We start from the raw sequence: 25039 nt of genomic DNA, 5'->3' as shown, positions 1-25039 counted from the left end.
GTGAAGGATATATATCTGTGATTTATGAAGTGCATTAGACCAGTGTTTTACCTGTACTGTATCGTTTCAGATGTGGTGGAGGCTCTTAACTTCGTCATAAGAATCCGGACAATGTTGAAAAGGAACACAAAATTGATCTAAATCAGGGGAAAATGAGACAAATTGAAAAAAAAAGTTATTTAAAGGCACAAAGACAGGCAAATCTGCAACATGTATTATATCGAAAGATCAGTATCCTCTCAGGCTATATAGTGTGTTCCCACTTTGTGGCATTTGAGATTGAGACAAAAGTGCAAGGATTAATTAAGGCATTTATAAACCGCTGGAGCTGGCCTACAACACATGGAGCAACAGACAGGGGCAGATATGTATTCAAAGAGCTAGGAGTTAACTATAGCCTATCCTTCCTCTGAACGATCTACCAATTGATATGAGACACAGCAGTTTGTGAAATAATGCCTAAGAAACCAGGAGGCCGTAGAAGCAGTTTTTAAAATGGCTTAGTCCTACTGTGCTTTAAATATTGAAATGGCATCTTCAACAACAAAATTAAAATTTAATGGTATTATTTTTATCCAATTACTAATGATGTACATTGGTTTTTGTGGTTCCAGTAAAAATGGTTTTACAAAATAGCTATCCTCTTATGACAACTGTACCCCCCCCCCCCCCACATGAAATAGGGTTAAATATTACTTACCATAAGTACCAGAATTACGGGTCCCTGATAAATGTAATCTATATACTTTCCAGGTTCCTTGCCAAACCAGCATCTGAGAAAGCAGTCAGATTATTAATGCGTTATTGTATGCTCATTAAATATTAAACAATGTCCCATTAAGCTAAGGCACATCCTCAATTTTTCTATATTTGTGGTGTTGTCAGTCAATTTAAGTGTTTGTTTGTGGTGTTGACAGCCAGCCTAAGTGGAAAGATAGCTAGTAGCTATGACAGAAATTTTAATAAGACAATGATGAACTGATGTCATGAAATGAGAGTTTGCTAAGGGGTTGTGTGACACTTGTTTGAGTGTTACACAAGTTGACAGAGGGTGGGGTGACAAATGACAAGATATAGTATGAATCTGGACTTGTGACATCTGAGTCATCCTGAAATGCACACCACACAGACATCCAACTCTTATAGAGCCAGTCTCCATAACCACACACAAACCGAGCAAATTCTCTTGATAGCACAAACAGAGCTTTGCTATCAAGAGAAATCCAAATAAATAGAAATGAAGTTTAAAGCAGTTGTTAGATCATGCAGAGCTGAAAAGAAAAAAAAAAAAAAACGCCCAGACTTTCCTCATCTCAGTTGAGATGGACAACAACGTATGCTAACTGACACTGGTGAACTGGTGAACAAACAAATTATCTGTAGTGTGAACAATTTCAGCATCTCCAGTATCCTCTGAAGTCTCCTCACTTTCTCCAGGGGGTCAAATGAAGATATCAGACCAGTCTGTATGTCCTCACTTTGAATTATATTACTCATATCTTCAATTCTGAATCATTTTCTATAATTTCTATTGGCACCTCCACAGTCGTGTCTGTCTACTGGAAAAGAATGCTCAAAATGCCAGCTGCCCATGGCTGGACAAAGGATTAGGCTTCAAAAGCTAGTCTTTGTAAAATTCATTCAACTCTGGCATGTACTCTAGTGGGGTTTTTTTCCTGTTTACGATGACTAAAGTGCTTCATCTAAAATATGCAGCTTTGAAATATGTGACCTGGTTCCTTTTACATATGTAGCCATTCTGTTAGGCTGCCATAAATGATAAACATCTAGTGAGTAAAAAAAAGACACTCTCTCAGTAAATATGTGAAATCAGGAAGAATCTGTAACTCTTACTGATCTGACACTAAAAGGTTCTGTTCCACATCTCGCCCATGAACTTTGGTAGATTCTTAAAAAAAAACAAAAAAAACACAACACCTCCAGGTACTTCTGGATTTTAATGGGGAAACTGTGAAACGAGTAGATCTTTATATTATTTTTCACAATTTGTTTTAATCCAAACTTTGTAATGATACCTTCTCATATTTGCCAAGGTCAGGGTGAGATCTGAACTTTGTGCCAACGTGGGCAGCAGAAGGCTCTAACTTAGACTTTAGTGTAAATCAAAGCTGCCATTCATAATCTATATTAAAAAAAAAAACTACAATGAAATCTTCTCTAAAAGAAAGAATAATGTTGCATTCATCAAAAAAGGGGGTGTGGATTCATTAGTCTGAAATCACCTGCGTGTTTGTATCTGTCAGAACAGAATGTAAGTTTTATGTCTGAGATACTTTAATTAATATCCAGCTGAGTTCAAGCAGACAAATCGTTCAGCCCGTCATCACCGGTGACTACAAATCTAACATCTCCTACAATCCCACCTTTTCCTCCCACTGGTCCAAAGATTCAGCTGAAGGTTTACCACTGACTGTTCTTCACACCCACCAGCCTGAACCAGAGCAAAGGCTGCCATAAACCACGTCAGTCAGGAGCCCCTTCACCAACACACTGAACACCATAAATCAGGATTTTTTTCCCTTCGTTTTGTTTTAACCAAGTACATTTCTACATCTAAGAGTGCATAAAATTTCCTGCTCACAGCCAGAATAAAGACACAAAGAGTGGTAAAAGTCACTCGTTGATAAGGTAACTCAATGCAATTATTTAATGCAAAGCCTAGTTGGTTTAGCCCATAGGGAACGTGGTTATTCAGTTGTTCAGAAAGAACTTTGAGTCATATTGATTTTCAACTCCAGGGAAGAGTACATGAAATGTCTCTTTGTGTGTGGAGGGAGAGGTGGCAGTTCCATGCGGGAACATGTGACTCTTGCATGTCATTGCAACATTGAAATGAAGAAATAAAGAACTCCGGATGTCCACTTCTAATGGTCTATATCAGAAGCATTGCTGAAACCTTCTAAGTGTGGACTGTGAGAATGTGCAGAAGAGAGAGGTGACAGGGTCTAGGCAGGACATCGAAATGGTTTTTGCCAGATGGTGTGGTGTAGAAAGACGTTTTTTTTATGTCAGCTCAAGCAGGAACAAACACTATGCTGTTCACGTCTTTCATTACTGAAACCATTAGTATATAGAAAAGTGAATAATCTATGTGATATTTTTAAATCTACTTTCAAATAGTTAAATTATTAACACAGAAAGCCCATTTTTAACTGAAAGATAGATGCTGGTTATTTCAGTAGCAGCTAATCTGTTTGTTGGAACGTCATTTTTGTATGTGAGATTAAAGAAACCATGAATTTGTTGTCTTCTCTGAAACAGAATTCGGTCATGTTTAAGAACCCATTCGGCCTCTGTGGGAAACTCTACATGACATACCCTTGCACAAGACCTTTCATGACATGCTGAGTGTCTTCTATCATCATTTTTGTGCAGATGTGTGCTGCCTCGTTTATAGTCACTTTAATAGCAAATTCCTTGTTTGACTCAGGAAACACAAACTGATATTATAAGCCCAAAGTGTACATCTGTATCTATATCCATGTCTACATTTATATCTATCTGTATCTATATCTGTGTCTATGTCTACATCTATATCTATCTACTTGTATATACCACATATTTATGAGTATGTGCGCGCGCGTGTGTGTGTGTGTTTGTGTGTGTGTGTATCTATGTGTGTGTGTGTGTCTATGTGTGTGTGTGGTTATTTTGGTGCTTCATATTCACCTGGCCTACACCTGGCATTACAAACATTGGTGACATGGTGAGATATCCTCAGAATAGAAGACTTGGTCAGAATAGGGCCCAAGTGTTTGTGGAGCCTTGTTTTCCAATTCATTACAAAAACCAGAAACTAAAAACTAAAATGCGAGTTCAAGTTTGAACACCCAGTTATTTGTGAGTCGAATTAGTGCTTCCTGATAATAAGATGCTGTATAAACTAGCTTTACACTTCCATCTACAGACAGTCACAGTCTGATTTTATTTTCAGACAAAGAGACAAACTTGTTTTGCTTTAAAATAAAAGTCTTTGTGAGAACTGCAGTCTTTGAAATAACATGATCATAAAGCTGTGAAAATAGAGAAAAAAAACCTCATAGAGACTAGAAGATCCTCTTATCATTTTCAGTTTATACCATGAAAGAAACCTGAACAATTAACTGAGAGAGAGAGAGAGAGAGAGAGAGAGAGAGAGAGAGAGAGAGAGAGAGAAAGAGCGAGACAAAGCAACTCAATTCAAATCAACGTTTCTTTCAATTGCAGATCTCCTTTCATGCAAGAACAATTGGCTGATTTTCAAAACTGTCACACAAGTGGGTCTATGATGCAAACAGTCTGATTTCTCACAAAACAGTGACTTACTGTTCATTTTCATTGTAAAGTTTCCCAATTGCCCACGCAACAATTATCGGACACGGAATACCTGTGAGGGAAAAAAAAATACAAAATTACAATTTTTGCATTAATGGAGCCAGGTATAACTGGATATAACCCTACCGGTGGCCAGTGTACTCTGTTTGAAATGTACATAGAAAGTGAGAGCGGCAGGTGCTATAAAAGTAAAAATAATAAAAAAAAATGAATAAAAAAAAACAGAAAAATGAGCAGCAGCCCCAGTGAACATATGGGCAGTGCTGCAGTAATCATGGCCTGTGTAATATGCTGCCCGAAAGGCTTTGATCATATTCAGAGTGTTCTTAATCTCACTCCCCTATGTTTGATTGAACCAATTAGCTAAAGCATTGTCCACAGGGGCATGATAAGCTGTGTCGAGAGCTGGCCATAAGGCTGTCTTCTGGCTGAGTCCAGCACTGATAAAGTCTCCTATTTAAAATGAATAATCTCCCATTCAAGTGAGACTCTTCACAGAGAATTCAATTGGTCTCCACTGGTTGTTAAGAGACGAATTGAAAAGCAAAAAGCAAAACTAAATATCACCATCATTAAAAGAAAAAAAGAAAAAAAAAAAAATATATATATATATATATATATATATTATATATATATTTACCAGCCTTAAGTTGTTTTCCTTGCTGAGACTTCTTTCAGTCTTTTTTACTCTTGACTGACCTCACATTTGGATAAAATCAACAGTGAAACAGCTAGTAGGAAACTACATACACTGCTACACACACTGAACCAGTAGCTATGTCGTACAGATTTGTGCTGTGACCAACTCTAAGTTTGGTTATATTCACAGATGTTCATTTTCTACATCAACAACTTGGTGGAAACATTTCATTAAATACAGGCTAAGCAAACAGGCAGCAGAGGTTCAGTATTCTGTCTCTGATTTCCACAAAAAAATGAACTTATTCTTAGAGTGTAATGAAAAATTGTGTCGTGAAAATATGCGAACATTACTATGGGACCACAGATCTGATAGTCCAGTAAGAACAGAAAATACAAAAAAATGCTTATATGTAAAGCATTTCAACAGTTCATGTTTTTAAGCCTTTCAATAGCTAATTGCCACGTAATTGTTGAAGAAACACAGTGAATTAGCTCATTATTATACATTGAAAATGTAATAATCTCTCTCCAGAACATTTATAAAACTTCTCAGTGGAACTCGAGCTGGTGTTTAATGTTTACTCCCATCGTTTTTCTTTTTGGAGGAGAAATTCCAGGGAACTGAGATCTTTTTTTTTTTTTGGATAGGCATGTTCCTATATACAAAACAAACAAAACTAAACAAAACAAAAAGCTCTCCCAGCTGAAGCTGTAAATGCTAAGAGCATTTCATAGAAAATACGTTTTTTTCTTTTTAAATGTTCTTTGTTTTGCTTGTCTGAGCAAATGATTCATGCTAGTGTGACCTATATGTGCATGTTTTTCTCTTGTGTGTTTTGCTGTACTGCTGGCCAGTTGGAAGCAAACCCTCATTTCAGTCAGCCGCTCACATAAGTGTTAATATCTTCACTGAGGTGACTCTAACTCAAGGTGACCGTGTTAAACTTACAGAGTAAAGACTGTGGGGCATCAGCTGATTTTTCCAGGTCTCGTCGCAGGCTGGGGGCAGTGTATTACCCCTCAGCTCTTTATTCTATATCCACATTTGCTTCATGTGTCACTCCACATCAGCAATGGGACAAAAATAGATTCCACTGTAGTGTGAGCTGTCGCTTGCATTTGAGCCCAGGTCACAGTGTGACATGGGTTAAGCCTGATGTTTCTTCAATAATTAACACAATAATGTAAACCAATGACACAACCTTGTTGGCATCTGACCATGTCTCCTGCATCACTAGCTGAGCTAGCTGTTTGTTATATCACAATGTTATTATGATTTGATAACATACTGAATCCTTTTGAAAAGCACTGAAACTATTCAATTTTCACCATACAATGTCCTTTATTTGAATTCGTTTGCATGTTACATGTGCATTTTAAAATGATTTCTTAGAACCATGCTTTCATGTGGCCTAATGAATTTTCAGTACTGATCTTTGACAACTGAGCACTGGTTTTGTAAGACTAAACCGTTTTGTACTTTGTTTGCTTTTAGGGTTTTTTTTTTTTGAAAGAGAGAGAGAGAGAGAGAGAGAGAGAGAGAGAGAGAGAGAGAGAAAGAGGGGGACTGTACATTTTTGAAAACTTGAAATATCACCAGCCATTCGATGGGGAAATTAAAGTGGGTGATCCATAATGGGAAAGGGTAGAGATTCTTTCTAATGGCTACAATCACTGTAAACTGGATGATGTGGTTAATTTCACATTGTGGTTTTAATGCAACAGATTACTGGACTCAATGAACTCCATAACAATTATGCTGTCCATTTAAGTAGCTTCAGCGTTCCCATGGGAAACAAACCAGAGCGATATAGATAATTAATTCTCTATGTGGAATATCATTGTTAGATGCTATCAACAGTATACAGCATCTGAGTCATTTTTCCCAATTAAGTCTCGTCTGATTCATCCAATTCAGTAGCCATTACCAATAACAACCTCAGAGCTCTCACCCTATAAAAGAGTAAACAAAGAAAGTAATCCAGAGAATCGCATGAAAATATAAACCTAAAGAAGACTGAGCAAAGGAAGAAAGACTTACACCATCCAATGAACAGGAATACCCATTTTCTGAGTTTATCTGTTGAGTAGGTCATCACAATAGCAGTGTGAAGATAGCACCCTTCCACAAACATCCAGAAAAAATTGGTCACCACAAAGTAGTTATAGATTGTTGTTATGAGACGGCACCATGGCTGAAGAAATAAAAAGGAAGACAGAGAGAGAGAGAAAGAGCAAATTAAATCATAGAAATTTCCATAAATATATATACTTATACAGTGAACACGCACCACTAACGAATCAATACGTTTATTTGTATATTTATTTATTTTCATTTGTGTACCTATTTTGTCTTCAGAGGAAACTACCATTTAAAAGAAAAATTAATCCTCTGGTCATGTTTTCACCATTGTGTTTATTAAAACTCCATAGACAGGGTGTGACTGACTCTATGGCCAGCAATATATGCATTTCAACAAACGTTTAAAGCAATGCCAGTAACGCTTTACTTTAGAGTCCGCTAAATACCAGGTATTAACTTGGAAATGAGATGGTAATAAAAATACACTTATTGGGAAAGTGCAAATAGAAACCTACAAGGAAACTAGATGGTCATGGTTAGGGTTGTTGCCATCTAGTTTCCTAGTAGGTTTCTATGTACTTATCAGGAGATTATGTAGGACTTCCTATCCTAATGACTGTACTTTATTACCATCTCATTTCCTAGTTAATACCTGGTAATTAGCAGACTGTAAAATAAAGGGTTACCGCAATGCAAATCTGAACCAGTCTTATATGCTGAATGTTTCAGCCCATAAAGCAGTAGATATGAGACATATCTTCCCTGAATATTCTCACTGGCCAAAGAGGGAGAATGGACTTGAACATTTCTGCTTCTGAAAGGTAAATTAACAACAAGGTAACATACCCAACTCACATGTCTTTAGATAAAAGGGTAGAGACCTTGATTATTGTATCATGTTTACAGTAGTCCTAAATAGACAACGCAGCTTATGAGAGCAATAACTGGATCATTGTGCAGGTTCTATGTAATAAAACAATTTGCATTCATCTCTCTGAGGTTTCATTTTCATGGACTGCAAGTCTAGCCACAGGCTTTAGAAAGATAGGAGTTGTAGGAAGATGGACAGAAATTTGTTTTTGGGTAAGTGTGAAACCTCAGATGTAACAGAACATAAAAGTGCCACATTGCACTTGAATGTCAGGTAGATCTTGATTACAGTTAATGTCCTAAAAGGGTAGTGTTCATGCACAGGAAGTCGCTGTAATAGAAATTCTTGTTTGCTTTGATCCGTTGACCACTTGAGCAACATATAAGAACAGGGCAGCAGTAGAATTCACAACACATTCTGAAGGTTCTGAACTGAGCCCTCGGTGAGTTCATGTCAGTTCTCCAGTTGCAATGCACTGATATGATACCTTCACAGCTATGGTTGACTCAGGACCCAAGTCCTGGATGAGGTTTTGTCTGGCCAGGGCATTTTCTATAGTATCTTCAGTTTGGTTGTGAAACATTAATTGGATTGAAAATATGTATGGATTAGGCTGTTAAATACAAAAGGATACTGTGATCCTTTTTTCCCCCCTAAATTAGAAAAAAAAAAAAAACTATTTTTAAAAGTGTATCATGTCTATCGCTTATGCAGGACAGACTGATAGGTTTACTTATTTAGATGTTCTAAGTTGTACATTGTCATATTTATATAATGTATCATATTTATGAATTATAAAATAAATAACTATCTTAACCTAAAATCTAAGAGAATGGATGGAATATAAGAATGATCTTTGCACTGATTATTGCCTAGGTATTTGTATTGGTTATTGTGTAATTGTGTATTGTCTAACACAGCACGCAATGCTTGTTGGTCTGCAGCTCGCCACTGAAATTAAACTTCCCCACTCCGCTTGAATAACAGGTTTGATTTTACTTGATGTAATGTTATTCTCAGCACTTTGAAGACCTAGTGTATATATGACACGACGTGTACGAAAGTACGGGACAAATCGCGTCCCTTATTGATTCAATACGGGGGCGCAGCATTTTATTTTCCAATACAGGACGATCCCGCATTATAAGGGACAGGTGGCAACCCTAGTTATAACCTTGGGCAGAGGAACATCTGACTTGGAGTAAAGTAAACATATATGAAGTAGAACAACACTTGTGGATCATGTGAATCTTGTGGAACAAAATTAGGTGGAAATCCTTGACAACCACAAAAGGTAGAAATGGAGTGGATTGGCCTTCAGGCTTGGGTCTTTACTGAAGATAGAAAGCAAATCTAAGGTCACCAAATCAATAAAAGGGGATAGAGCTAAGAAAGAGCATAGTGGAACAAACACTGCAGTAACTCAAAATAAAAAGGATGAGAAAGGATATAAGAAGACATGTAGACCATAGAAGCAGCAAAGGAAGACACTTTTGGTCATACCGTACGATTAGAAACAATCTTGTGGTGAAAAAGCAAAAGACCCTCAACATCCTGACAGAGCAGCTTAAGAGATCGACTGAAAATTTCCAATCCACACTCTTTAGAGAAGGTCATGACAGCCAACCAGACCTAACTGCAGTGAATGTAGCTGAAAATACAAGTTCTGTACTCTGAAAAGAATGACATCGCCAGTCACTGCACTGGACTCCACCAGGAGAAAAGGAGAGGATAAAATGTTCTTGCACAGGTCTGCAACAACAAGGCCAGCGTAAGACAAAAAGAGACAGAGAATCTGTAGATATCATATGTGCCTCTTGGCATGATATTGACTAACTAGCACACTAACACAGTTATCAATTTAGGATTGTGCTGGCTAAGCATGTGTAATTTGACTGGCTAACTATGCAGGCCAGGATATCTGTCTTCCGTGAAAGCACACTTAGTCCTGAAGGAGACCAGGACAAAGAGCTCACAGGGGGGTGGTAAAATAAGAAAGCAAAGCTGGAGTAGACTTACAAAGATACCAAACAATGTCCCTGTTCTAACAGTGGACTTAAGAAAGACTTCTGCGTTGGTAGCTAAACTGGAATAAAAAATGCACACACGTCATCCTCGAAGACTGAACCAGTATATGAGTTCTATCTGAGCTGTACTGTTTCAAATGTTTTTCTTGAGTACAAACCTAGATTTTCACAACTGTGCAGGAAGGAGGAACAATTATTTGCCCTGACACTCTGGCTGTTTTCCAAAGATGAAGATTCCTCAGTGCTCTAACACTTCATGGTGAAGAGAGTCTTGTCTATAACAGAGGTGTATACATTGTATGACCACGGCCTGTTGGTGCTCAGTTCCACACCAGTGCTTCTGGATTGGTTTCTGAGTTCTGCTTAAGGATGGTTTGTGACCAAGCGAGAGAGAATCTTTGATGAACTGCGAATCTTCATGAAGATATGGGTGATTAAGGGTATGACTTCCGTTGGATGACAGTTATTCCAGAGTGATCTGTAAACACCCCATCTTTTTTAAATTATCATTAACTGTTTAAGTGATGAAAGAGAAAAAGACAATTCATGGTGGAAATGAAATGCATAAGGAAAAGTTAAAAAAAAAAACCATTTACCTCATTGCTTTCGTGAATGTTGTGGTCGATTAACTGAAGCAGAAACCACATTATGTTTCTCAAAATGAAAGTGGTGATTAAATTCCAATGAATTATATTGCGAAGGCATCTGATGCTCCTGAAAGGAAAACAAATGGGTCATGTGATCCTAGTGTTTACAAAGAGGGTAATGTAATTTTTGCCCATTTGCATTCTTAAGAAGAAGCAGTAACACACAGGAAACTGCCCCTCTGCAAGAAAAAAAATGGTCTGAAACTAAGTCACGGAGTGTTTCAGGAAAACAATTATGTCTGATACAATATCCTACTATTCTCAGAAGTTTAATCAGTTACCCTAATGTTATCCTGTACAAATTTCAAATCAACAAATCACTACAAGGACAGTCAGCAATCAAGTTTTGTCTGTAAGTCAATATTACAAGCGATTGCAATTTACTGACAGATGAACAGAGGGATTTGTCTCTGACCATTTAAATAAATAAATATGCAAATTACAGAGAGTGTGTACGACACCTGTGTGCAACATTGCCTGCTCTCTAATATGGTGTGCACTCATTTTTGAAATCACCCAGCTGGAAGTGTGTGCGTGTGTGCGTGCGTGCGCACGTGTGTATGTGTGTGTTAAAGAGAGAGAGAGAGAGAGAGAGAGAGAGAAAAGAGACAATTACAACATATAAATGCCCTCATCATGAAGACAAAAAGGACTACAGAAATTGCCTAATTATTCCTTTTCTTTTGACAAGGGAAAATGTATTTGTACATAATCAGTGGTGATGGTAAGAACAGTGAACGCAGCACATTCTCTGAGTGACCCATCATACACTAAAGAGTGAACTGTTAGTCACTGCGAGAGAACATTTAGCTAACATGAATGCCCAAATGCTCTAGGCAAAATAAGTGGATTCCGAGACTACTTCACTTTTCTGTCACGAGGCTTTCAGATAATACTGTCATTAAAGCATGAGAAATCATGAAATCTGTTTGCATCAGGTGCCCCGTGAATGCAGGGACAGGACATGAGAACAGCATTCTCAGATATTTTGATATAACCCCTCTGTAAAGAGTAGACAACGCACTAAAAACTAAGTCTAATCACCATTCACTGATTATTGGGGTTCTTTAATATGCTGGGGAGCTTATTAAAGTTCCACAGTATTAGAAGTTCTTCCCCTGTGCATTCTGACTACCTCATGAAATACTTAGGACAGCACTGCTTAAGTTTCATGATATTTAAGAAAAGAACTCCCCCAGGTTTTGGTACTTGCCTTAAACAGAGGAACAGGATGAAGGCAATGACCAGAGCTCCCACGGATATGCAGTGTCCCAGGTAGTTTATGATCAGAGCAATCTTGTAGTGCATTGGGTATTTTCTCTGCAAGGATCAGAGCAAAAGGCACCATTACACAAACCAAATCAGTTTATTACTTATGAGTGTTAGACCTGTACGCAAACAGAATTGTAATAATTAAATTACAAAAAAATAAATAAATAAGTAAAGTAGATCATGCATGGTGCAAAAACTTTATGCAAGCCACACATTGGGAATCTGGTGAGGTTCATTAAAGTGTGACAGAAAATAGCTCTCTCTAGAAATTCCAGACCAGTTATCTTGGCATCACACTGTCTTCTCTCTTTTGACATGTAAGTGTTGTACAATAACAAAGAGAAAAATAAAATGATGAAAACATTCAGTCAATCAATCAGTCAATCAAACAATCAATTGTTATTGCGATAGGTTCATCATGAGTATCACAAGACAAAAATCAAATTTATTTCTCACAAAAACATCAGAATTTATGTGACCGATATGAGTTTATTAAGCAATTTTACTGTAAGCAGTTTTTCAGTAATGGGTCTGCTCAACCCGTAGGCAAGAAATAAAGGAAATATAAACATTCCAGTAAAGGGCACTTCAACACAATATGTCAGTGAGCTGAGAAGAGCATAACAGTTCTTCAGGGTGGGTAGGGTGGTTAAGTGCAGTTACAGGGTTATGGCTTAAGTAGAGACTTGCCAGTGAGGTTAGTACCCAATGTAAATTTAATACATTCTGTTGATGAAATCCACATTAATGCTTCCCAGTTTTTTCAAATGACAAAATAAGCAGGGTAAACAAAACATGCTCTAAAAATATGCTTGAGTTCGTGCCAGAGTATTTAGGGCAAAACTAATTATAATCTGAATTAGAAAGCGAAATTTTGTTGCAAGCTTATTGGAATGGCTAAGCAAAAGAGAATAACCAAGCAGAAACATCACAAATGTGAGGCCAATCCAAAAAACTAGGGGTCGTTAAAGAACCCCTTAGTACATTACATAAGAACATGAGAATGTTACTGAAAAAGAGAGCTAGAGCAGTACATTTATTTTTTATGGCTCTCTAGCCCCCCCCCCCCCTCTCTCTCTCTCTCTCTCTCTCTCTCGTTTCTGTAATATGGAGAAGAAGTAATGTTTTTTAATCATTATGTTTTATTTGCTTACTTAGTAGTAACTTAGATAAAATGTTCTGTTTTGGGTAAACAATCTGAAGAAGTACAAAGCCCTCTGCTTTCAGCACTCTCTCATTATGTCACCACAGTCTTCATCTCCTTCTGTGGTCTCATCAATAATTTGAGACTTAAAAACTAAATAAAACCAATGTAAATACAAGCTATAAAGAAGAAAAAGTGTGTGTGTGGGGGGAGGGGGCACTGATGAATTATTCAAGTTGAAGGATGATGATACAATGTACCTTTTCTTCCAGGATGGGTTCACAACTTGAATAGTTTATCTTCAGAGCCCATGTTCCGTTGTCCATGCATTCTCTGTAAGCACTTCCTGCAAAAACGAAGAGACAATCAGCCATCAGCATGAAATCTTGTTTAAAGAGTGAGAACTGTACATTGATTTAGTGAGATATGTTATACAATCCTTCAGATCAATCTTTTAATGTAACATCCATGTTTATTAGATGACCATGACTAACCCCCTTGTATAGTTCAGCTGGCTGAAAGTCCTCAGTTAACCTGACCTCAAATGCATGCAAAATGTACTTTCACAACAACCAAATGTCTTCAATCTTCTAAAGTCACTCTCTCTCTAGAAATCTTTAGGACTAAAGTTAAGTCCAACCATTATTTCTGAGCACTCAATGTTACGCTGTCACTTCTCCAACAAAGTGTAAGTCTTTGGTAGTCAGTTGAACCTCGAACAGTTGTAATGAGAACTGTGTAATGTTCGTTCACTTAAAGCTCTGGACTGGATCCAAGACAAAATCCCCATCTTGCCCAAACCTTGTGGTTCAGAGTTTACCATTATGATCAGGTCTTATCGCCTGAGAATTCTGGGAATTCATAAATGTACATTCATAAAAAAAAAAAAAAAAAATAGATTTGCAAAGCCTCTTATTCCTGCCGGTTATTTGCATATCTTAAAAACCTCTCCATGCCCAGGACTTTGAACTGGGTTTTTTCCCCCAACTACGTATTTTCCATTTATTGCATTTTATGGTAGCTTTTATCTCCTTCAGAAAGAACTCTAGCTGACTTAATAAATTAAACTCTTTCAAAATCCTCTTAATTTTTTTTCTTTCGTTCCATGATTAGTTCCATTTCATCTGAGGATGTGGAATATGTTGGTCCTCTCTCCAGGAAAGGTCAGAAAAACACAGTTACATGTCGGAGCGTTTTGTTGGTCCCAGTATCCTGATAAGGACAGGACTGCTAAAGTGAATGTAAGCTTGCAGAGGCCAACAGAGGCTTTTGCGGCTGGAAATTAATCAAGGGCGATATGTGTGTTAGAGTTAATCAGATCACACAAGCTAATTTGGTAGTGTACCTTCCAGGGGCTCTCTCAATATGTTTCTTTGTACAAACACACACACACACACACACACACAAACACACACGACACACACACATCATTGCCATCAATAGGTGGTGCATCTTTGCAGGTACACAAACAATGTTTGGTACCACTTTACAGTAAGACTACCCTTATAAAGGGTTTCTGAATGGTTTATAATTAGTTTATTAATTAGGTTGTGAACACTTTATAAATCATCAAGAAGCTGTTATAAAAAGTGAGATAAAAAGAGCAACAGTCACCTGATGCTTGCCAAATAGTGATCCCACATTTATCTGTACTGTTAGGCCTCTAATCTTATTGGCTACTTAGCTTACTTTGTCTTCCCCATCAGCCAGAATTCATACCTGTCAGCCCCATCAGATATTTGTTAATAAGTTACTAGCATTTAGCCACCATTGGCATATCTTAAGAGTCAAAAAGTTTCATTTGGCATATCACATTATTGCATATCAAATTTTCGTATCAGATTACCAGATTCATACGCTAAGGCTTTGGCAATATTATTTACCTTGACATTTTCAGCATGCTATCAGCAGCTGTCCTCATTATTATCACGAGTTTTGATATGACACATGCTATCATATTAAAGTGGTATATTGTGATGGGTGTTGGGGGGGGGGGGGGGGGGGGGGTAGATGGGTGGAGCTTCCCATCGCCTTGGGGCGATGGACTGTTGCTTAACCCCAGTTCACAATTGTTCAGTTTATGTTTCCCACTGTGGCTAGTAGAAGTGTATGTGTACGGTTCATAATGTAGTCTTTTTGTGTTGTGTTGTTAATTCTTGTGATAGTTTAATGTTATCTGTGTACCGTAAATGTAACTGTCTGCGTGAATAATGTACTTCCCTCCTACCATGTCAGTATGTTAAGTATGTTACTTCCTGGTTTGCGCTGTTACAAAATAAAAGATAGTATGATCACTCTAGAGAAAAGCCAGCAACTCCTTAGTAAATGGTGATGTGTTTTACACTTTACAATAAGACTCCCTTTTTCCAGTTATAAATGTTAATAATTCATCAATAGATGGTGAGGCATTTTGCACTTTACAATTAGGCTCCCTTTCGGCAGTTATAAATGTTAGTAACTAATAAATAAAGGCTCATAGAAATGAGATGAAGCTGACAGTTTAACATGCTCACTGATAAAGGGAAAACATAAAGTAAGCTAGGCGACTAGCAAGATATGAGAATTAACAGAATAGGTAGATGAAAAGTGCAGCAGTTACTTGATCTTGCCAAATAGTGAGCCCACATCGATGTATGAAAACTGTGTTTTAACTTGTTTCTAATTGTTTATTAATGGTTTATAAAGTGTTTACAACCTAATTAATAGCCTAATTGTAAGCCATTTATGAATCCTTTATAAGGGTAGTCTCATTTGAAAGTGGTACCCAGTGTTTGTATAGACTAGGTAGCCCACAAGTGTAAGTGCCTGTATGTTGACTGAAAAAGATGATGTTGACAATCTTACATTCTTCACTATTTAAACATAACAACATCACCTTACACAGCTTCATCGATTGCCCTATTAGGTGTAGGGCAAGCCAGGAAAAATCCTTACCAGTAAAATATTATTTTTCTTCAGTTTCAAACTTTATTCATTGAATTGACATTGACCTGAAATGTTACTCTGTTCGTTTTTTTAATTGGGCCAGACAGCTGCTGTTTTATCACAGGCAAGTATGTATCTGTGAGTATACGGATTAAACATGACAATGAGAGTTTGACTCCAGCAACAAAGGCTCTGGCAAAATAGCCTTAAGCTTGAACCTAATACATTGTTCTCTTCAAGGGTTTTCAGTTTGTGTAGATTGCACTGCCTCTAGCTACAGCCAAACAGCCCTCTGAGAAAATTGACAAAGAGGACAGAACAAAAAGAACTTACCCAAAGTCATTATTAAAGCATGCATCAAACATACAAGAGCCATTCACTGTGCGACAGGACACAGGAGTGCATTTGAATACAGGATTTTGGAAGACGGACAGGTCTTTGTGTCTGGGGCTTTGTTAATCCTGAGCAATAACATATCTTGTATGTTGATGCTTACGTGGACCAGGAAGGTCAAATTAAAAAGGTTGCATAGCAGAAGCAGAGGACTGTCAAATTCCTGAGACAGTAAAGCACTCACATATTTAAGGTCCAAACTCACAAGCTGATATTAATTGATGAACTTTCACCAATGTTGTGGAGAATCATTATCAGGTTATGATGGCTTTCTTCTTTCTCTATTTGTGATTTTAGAATTCAGAACAGGGCTTCAAACAGAGACTGAGAAGCATATGTCCAATCCAGATGGCCACACACCCTGGCAGCATATCATATCAGTTTAAAAGAGGAGTGTAACCTGATAAAGATACTTGCCATTATAAACTTTGAATAAACACTCTTGGGAAGACCTCAAACACAGTGGAACCCTGGAGACAAGTGTGACGCGATGACTGTTTGACATGTTGACAGATGAGTAAAGAGTGAAGAAGATGACATGACACTGATGTAAGAGAAAGTGACAATGGGGCTGTTTCACTTTCTAAGGTTAAACTTAACATCGCATTTGCACGTTCACACACACACACACACACACCAAACAGCTGTTCCAGATGTGTGCTGAAATATCATCAGCTATGCTTTTTCAAGATAAACAGTTATTTTGTGGTATTTTTCAACTGTCCATCATAGCAAGTCAGTTTTGAACAGTTTTTAACAAACATCACACACTCATTGCCCACCCTACACATAACACATTACACATGTCATCAGACAAGACATAACACATCCCCCTGTTATATCTATCATCCTCAGTACCAGCTGCTTATTCACTGGTCGACATATCCAAACTGGTCCATGACCAGTGCATGACTCTGTTGTAAAAAGACAGTTGTGGCTTGCACAACCAGGAATGGAATTCTCACCCCCAAGGTTATCCTCTAGAAGTCTCTAAAGCTTAGGTTTGGAGATTTATGCCACAACCTGATGCAGCTGAACAAGTATAACATCTAGTTTTTATTCACTCACAACAAGTTCTGCCACTCCTTTTTTTTTTCTTTTGCAGGCGGTTTCAATTGAAATTCTAGGCCTGGAGATAGAGCGGAAACTGGGTAATGTCATCGTTCTGCAGATAGCTGGGAGCTTAAAAGAGTTCGGCATGTCTTTTCAAGACAGGAGATCAGAGCTGAGCTGTCACTCTGACTGGGAGCTGTACATCCACATCAAAAGAATTCAGAGCAGAAATACTGTAAGCTTCACAGATTTGAAAAGGCCCGGTCCATACGGGTCAAACGGAACTCCGAAAGAGAGGACCTACACTGTCCTAAAACCACATGACATAAACAAGATTTGTCAACTGGTTCTTTTTTTTTTTTCTTTTTTCTTTTGGCCTTCCTATGTAGACCCCAGAATATTTAGATTTCTACAACAGTTTAAAACACTGCAGCTTTCTGACTGAAAAGGGTGATGCAAAACTTACATTTTTGCTCCGTACAATGGTCACTATTTGCAATCCTTCACATTTCGTGACCTTCCTAATATTTCCTCAACAGCTTTACCCAGATTTTCGCAAGGAATTATTTGAGCCCACTTCCTATAAGTGCAGACACATGAATAAGAAAAAAAAGTGCCTTTAAATGAAACTGCTGTCCTTCAGGACTGACAGTTTGACTCCAGATGATTTTACAGAGACAAAAGATGAGTGATACCACATAAGTAGTAACACAAATAGGAAAAGATGGTGTTTATGAAGATCGACATGTTGAATAAGACTGACAAAAGAGAGAAGATCATCTCATATGGCAGGCAGAGAATATTTGATTGGACCGCTCTGGGTGAACTCTCAGAGTCCGCCAGCATCTTTTTGGCCTGAAATAAAACAGGGCCCTTATTGTCACGGGTCACAGAGCAGGATACATACAATATTTACCCACTTGGAACACAGCCCAGAGAAAGAAGCACACAAGAGTCCAAATTTAACATCATTATTTTGTTCAATTTTTTTTTTTTGGTATTTTGAATGGTCGGCGGTCTCGCTTGTTACAGTTTCATTTAGCAAGCCATCAGACTGATAGTGGCGATACACTATGTTGTGTGTCAGTGTGATTCTTAAATCAGGCTATGCCTAATCTACACACTCATCCACTGAAAAAGGTCTCTTTTTCAAAGCATTTAAGAAGCATTCTTTGGTAAACAAATAATTCGACCAATCGACCAAACAATCAGTCAAATCAATGAATAAATAAAGCTTTCTGTACCTGACCATAGATCGCTATGTTTTCTACATATCTTATATTTTCAAAGCATAACTTTTATTATCTGTAACTGTGTTAAAGGAACATCAAATATTAAATGAAAGAAAGTCTGCGAGAGTCCCACATAGTCTTGGGAGAGCTGTAGTCACAGGGGACGCTGTAGGGGAGAGATAGTGCTTTTGTCAAAGCCCTCTCCCTCAGTTTTGTAAATATACACAGTAGTGATGGTACAAAGAAAGAGACAAAATGGCAGATACAGGGAGCAGGGGTGTTGTAAAGAGTTTTGATGTCTGTATTTGATGTCTGAATGGTATTTTATATATATACACATATACATATACATACATATATATATATATATGGGGTTTTTTTTGTTTTGTCTTTGAAAATGAAAATGTAATATTTAAGAAATAACAGTAAAAGGCAACTGCTTGAATACTGGGACTAACTAATACTATCTTTCATAGAGAATGGGGATCAGAAGAGCCCTTGACTTTGATAAATGGACTGGACCTGATGTGGCTTTTTGTCCTACTGCCTTTCATCATCCATTTACCCTCATTCATTTCTGTAAAGGCAGAAAGTACATGCACATCACTTCATTAAAGGCTAATTTTTTGTTGGGTTTTTTTTTGGGGGGGGGTTGGCTTTTTTGTATTCTGTTTTGAACTACAATCTTCATGAGCATGATTCATCCATGGTTCAGAATTTTCTCATGACCATCATTCAAAAACTTTATAACCTTCTTGACCCCTTCAGGAAAACTTTGCAATTTCACAGTGGTTTTTTTCTGTTTTTTTTTTTCCTATTCAGATGTGCCTTTGAAAGCTTTAGCGATAATCAGACCGATTTGTTTTTCTTCAGGGTCCAATTACTCATGATTTCTCATATTTGTCCTCTGCTCAGGTGGCAGCTGGGGAGACTGAGGCTAGCAGATATTTTGTGTGGCGTAGCACCGCAACATGCTTGGAGGAGAGCATTATTTAGGCAATGATATTCAAAACGACTCTGGCACCTGATTATGAGAGACCACCGAGGGGCAGCAAGAGGAAGAATGCACAAACCCTAGACACTGGCCCAAAGCAACTCAAACCACAAATTCCACATGTGGGATGCACTTCTGCACTTCATGACAGTGCCTTTGCTTTCTGATCACCCCGTAACTGTGTGATACTGTCTGGAAAGTGACCTTAGCTGTGCCCCAGTGTTTTAACACAGCACCTTAACTGTGTCACAGTGTCTTCACTTTGTCACAGTGTCTTAACTGTGTCACAGTGTCTTAACTGTGTCACAGTGTCTTCGCTTTGTCCCAGTGTCTTAACTGTGTCATAGTGTCTTAACTGTGTCACAGTGTCTTCACTTTATCCCAGTGTCTTAACTGTGTCACAGTGTCTTTCGCTTTGTCACGGCGTCTTAACTGTGTCACAGTGCCTTCGCTTTGTCACAGCGTCTTAACTGTGTCACAGCGTCTTAACTGTGTCACAGTGCCTTCGCTTTGTCACAGTGTCTACATTTTGCCCCAGTGTCTTCACTTTGTCACAGTGTCTTCACTTTGTCACAGCGTCTCAACTGTGTCCCAGTGTCTTAACTGTGTCACAGTGTCTCCATTTTGCCCCAGTGTCTTAACTGTGTCACAGTGTCTTAGATTTGTCACAGCGTCTTAGCTGTGTCACAGTGTCTTCACTTTGTCCCAGTGTCTTAACTGTGTCACAGTGTCTTCACTTTGTCCCAGTGTCTCAACTGTGTGACTGTGTTTGAACTGTGTTACACTGTCTTAACTGTGTGACTGTGCCTGAACTGTGTTACAGTGTCTTAACTGTGCCCTGTGCCTGAACTGTGTTACAGTGTCTTAACTGTGCCCTCACTGTGTGATAGCGCCTTAATTGTGTGACATGATCTCACTTATGTGCCTCACCTTGTATTTTCTAGAAAGAACTTTTTGAATAATGCATTGTCATGGTCTGTTTTGCTTCCTCGAATCCCCTTTTCCAATGTCACAAGGCTTTGCTGCTTATTTTACTTGAAATAGAACAGCTAAGAAAAAAATGTAAAATGATTCTTGTTTCGTGTCTCCCAGTGATGAAATACTCATTGACCTGGCATGTCTTTCTTTTCAGAGAAAAGGACAGTATGACTCAAAGAAAAATGGTTATTGTATTTCCATGATAACCCTCCTGTCTGGTCAATGAGGTGTCTGCTACTGCTTGACTGAAGTAATCTTGCAGTTCACTTTCACGCTCTATCACTGCATGCTTTATTCGACATAACATCTAATTACAGTAAACTAGTAGTTAACTGGCTGTCTGAGACTTGGCGATTGCCAGCTGCCTAAGCAAATGGGTCATCGCTGTGGATGACAAGATCCTTCATCTAGTGTGAATGTTAAGTAGGACTTCTTGGTAACAAGCAAAGTGAGAAAAGTAAGTTCTCTCACAGGTGGAAAAAGAAGAAGGCTTTATCCTTATCGGCTCTTCCCTGTCACTTGTTGGTATAAATTCTCTTCATTTCCGAGTGAAGACTGCTCTGAGGACTAGACTTCGGGGAGTGCACCTGCTTGGAGACCCTTCATAGCGACACAGCTGTCAGAGAGATTCACTGCTCATTCACCTGGAGGTCTTTTGGTCTGTTTCTCTGTCTGTCTGTCTCCCTGTCTGTTTGTTTGTTTGTTTGTTTGATTGACTGATTGTTTTCTCAAAGGGGCTGCAAAATAGCAAATTATTCAGAAGAGCAATATTTGAAATTGTAAATATATTTCCTAAAATTTCTAAGTTTCCCAAACGGAACCTGTTTGGAGCTAAACAGAACAGGACTCTCAGGTTGTTCTGTTTACAGACATTTGTTCAAATGATAAGGCATAAAGTTAAGGTTTTTGTTTTCATTTTTGTTCAGTTTTGTTCATTTGCTTGCTAGGTTGGTTGGTTGATTGGTTGGGTGTTTCTTATTTTGTTTTGGTTCGAATTGTTTGCTTTCGCATCCTGTGAAAATACAATACATATTTTTTATTCTGCATCTCAAATCTTAAAGGTTGAAAGATCCGTTCACTGCAAGTTTTTCATCTCATACAGGGGAAGAGACACTCCCCATCTCTGTTTCATAATCACACCCAACTCTACTGGCTAATCTAGCAACAGCACATGGTTCTTCACGGGCAGACTCTCAGTTATAACACACATAAGACAATTATGTAACATATGTACCTAATGACATACGTATTACAAGATCATTATAAAACTATGCAGCCGTTCTTCCAAAATGAGGTGATGAGAGAGGAAAATGATAATCCGATAATCTGATTATGCCCTGCCACTCCATTCACACACACTTAACAATTACTCTGATTTGATGAACACTTAAGCTAGTCCAGATTAGACAAACACAGTGGAAGCATAAATGTCTGTGCAAGATGAAATTGCTGGAGGTTCTGTCTAACAATTATCCCGGTCTGACCGCTCATTCTGATTTCAGTCATGACAGAAAAAAAAGAAAGGAAAAGAAAAAAAAAGAAATAAACAACCCTTCATATTTGGTGTGCACAAGTGTGTGTCCATAGTAGGTTTAGACATCTAGAATTATGTGCAGTCCATAAAACAGTATGGAAGCGCTCATACAAACTGATTTCATGTGATGTTGCTATCTGATGGAATGGCTTGTAAATCTATGGTCTGTGTTCAGAGTTATGACGCTCTGGGAAAACGTGCTGTCATGCTGCATCTACATGATCCAGGAGATTTTTTTTTTTTTTAAAGCAAACGGTGCCCTTCTGAGATTTCAAGAGTACATGCACCTCAGAAATGACCCAATTTCTTCCCCTCTGCACATAGGTCTAGTGAGGTTTGTCATAAAAGTTTAATGTCTTTGGTAGAGGAAAGAAATAAAGAGAGAGAAAGTGTTGGACCATAATGGAAATCCATGAAAGAACTATTTTGGCCACGTTCTCCTTCTCCTTCTGCTCAATTGAATAACACGAAAAGATCATTATCATTTTCAATCATTTTAAAACTCTTATGGTAGTTTGAGCTTCTTTGATATTCACTTAGATTTTTAAAGCTGTTGTCTCCCTAACAGAACCTTTAAGACTCAAACATTCAAAGCCAGCCAGCAGGGGAAAAAAACACTGTCAGCTTTTTTTTCATCATCAAAATGAAACAGCAGTGTTTGAATCCATCACACCGAAGATTAAAGAAAATCAGCACTGGGCCCAGGGACCCTTCAAATTGGTCTCTTGTGAATTCCTTCCTATCAAAACACATGTTCTGAATGCTATGTAAACTTCTACTACCTCTGTTCTTTTTGTTAAGTGGCCTGGAGTTTTAGAAAGTTGACATTTTAAGCTGATTTTTTATCTTTTTTGTTACAGTAGAAACAGCAGAAAGAAGTCTTTGAATTTGGAGAAGTTTTCTGGGCGCAGGCAACAGACAACGTTTTTGTACAGAAATCAGTCTGAAGCTGTATTTATTAAATCTTTCCTTTGGCATCATCATCATTGCCAACACTGATGTGGCCTGGGAGTAGTACAACGGATTTGCTGGATGATCCACTCTGAATGGGGTGTGCGTTTGAAAGGCTTGAACAAATCTTTGGGAAAAGTCCCTAAGGAAAAGCATATAAGAGAAATCTCTTAGAGCATCCAAAGCAAGTGTTGAATAACTCAAGACCAAAACATGTTTTCATCACTCAAGACAGGTCAGCTCTGGTTTGTTAAAGTTCATTTCTAAGAACAGAGAGGTTGGCTTTGTTAGCTACCGAATGGGAAAACTGGGCGGCATTCAAACAGGCAGAATTGATTCATACAGAAGTCTACAAGATGACAATTCTGTGCATTTAATTTCCTGAATGACTTGTGCAATAATGTGAAATGCTGCATTGGTCACGGGGGCCAAAGATCATGCGTGTCTATGTGTGTGTGGGTTTTTATACACTCGGCCTCTTGGTTTGATGTAGACAAAGATGGGAATAATCTCAAATTTACATCACATGCTATGTTTTGGACTGAATGAAGAAAGAGAACAGCAAAGACCCATTTCACTATACACGCTCATCCTTGTCGGCCATGTGCAGGTTGAATTTGAGTTCAAAGTCTCTCAGAGGAATCCAATGTTGTTTTCATCCTTCAACCCTTATCTCTTAATTACACTTTTATATGATTAAACCACCTCTGTTACTCAGCAGCGTATATATAGATAAATAACAGATGGATGTGATCAGTGGGAGCTTGTCTAGAAGAGAAAAAGGAAGAAATAAGTCAATAAGTCTGAATGAGAACAAGTCTCAAGTCGCAACATCTTTCATTTGAAACCACAGGCAGCAACATGACGATGCAAGCTAAATGGCAATAAGGCCCATTTCATTGCATGGGCCACATCCAACATAACAAGCACAGAAGGCGAAGAAATGCATTCATTCACCAGGTACCTAACTCGCTCTAGACCTCTCAGCCACAACAACGAGTGAGGTGATTTACTTAATACATTTTTAACCACACAATCCATGAGCACACATGAGACTACAATTTGTTAGTTCTTGGCTGGACATGTTGTCTTGGCAACTTCAGGGATTCTTCTGGTTTTTGATACAGTGGCAGAGCATTGTGAGGTGGCACACATGTAGAAATAATGTTTATACATGAGTGCCAATAGCAATGTATGTTCACAACTGTTTACTACATATTAATCACCAAGCCTGTTAAGTGACTAACCAATACGTTCTTTAAAATGTACATTTGTAACCCTGTTTTATAAGCAAAATAGTTTGCTAGACTTAAGCGTAGCATGACTGTGTAGCCAACCTAGGCAGCCAGTTGTCTGGGTTGACTCAGATCCATAGTCATCAAAATTTGAAGTAACCAGATGATTTCTCATAACTTGGTTTCTAACCAGATGCACTGCAGGATACAAGGCTACATAATGCTGAAGTTTAAGATACTCAAACGATACATGTATATGTAAAAAAATGTATATTTTACAGTTCCTCCACAGTTTAAAATGACAGTAATATGTTGGGTGAAAAGATGCAAATCTCTGTCTCTGGCAGCAGACCTTGCACATCACGGCTTTACTGTACACCCATCAAACTTCAGCTACCAACCAGTTTCCCATTTCTATCACCAGTTCAGCAGCTGGTATAATATTTTCCGTCAGAAATGTGCTGTAAATTCACTGCATTTTATTTTTACAGGGAATTAATGAATGGGCAGTTACTCAGCCAAGAGACTAAATCATTTCTGTCTAGTTACATGATCTTACCAAAAAAAAAACACCTCACACCTTCCATACACTGACACAGTTTATATACAATTTAAATACCTATTTATACATGATGCAACTGAAACAAAAAAAACCCCTCAAATGTCACATGATACTACTACTGTGTTTTGCCATTGATTATACTGACTAAAATTCGTTTATAT

At 38.1% G+C, this 25039-nt stretch overlaps 1 protein-coding gene across 1 annotated transcript in view; it reads right to left on the bottom strand.

The window, feature by feature from the left end:
• crhr2 (corticotropin releasing hormone receptor 2) overlaps window positions 1-25039 on the bottom strand; it is a 49352-nt gene that overhangs the window by 10099 nt on the left and 14214 nt on the right. The window contains exons 3-9 of the mRNA XM_030773877.1: window positions 13282-13367; window positions 11819-11925; window positions 10555-10672; window positions 7019-7172; window positions 4327-4387; window positions 701-773; window positions 52-137 (exon numbers count right to left, since the gene is read on the bottom strand). Coding sequence (XP_030629737.1) covers window positions 52-137; window positions 701-773; window positions 4327-4387; window positions 7019-7172; window positions 10555-10672; window positions 11819-11925; window positions 13282-13367 — 685 coding nt within the window. The remainder of the gene's footprint in view (window positions 1-51; window positions 138-700; window positions 774-4326; window positions 4388-7018; window positions 7173-10554; window positions 10673-11818; window positions 11926-13281; window positions 13368-25039) is intronic.

Source organism: Chanos chanos, chromosome 5, assembly GCF_902362185.1.
Source record: "Chanos chanos chromosome 5, fChaCha1.1, whole genome shotgun sequence".
Classification (NCBI taxonomy): Eukaryota; Metazoa; Chordata; class Actinopteri; order Gonorynchiformes; family Chanidae; genus Chanos; species Chanos chanos.
Note: the sequence above shows the minus strand (reverse complement) of the source record. Positions and strands in the feature narration are given on the sequence as shown.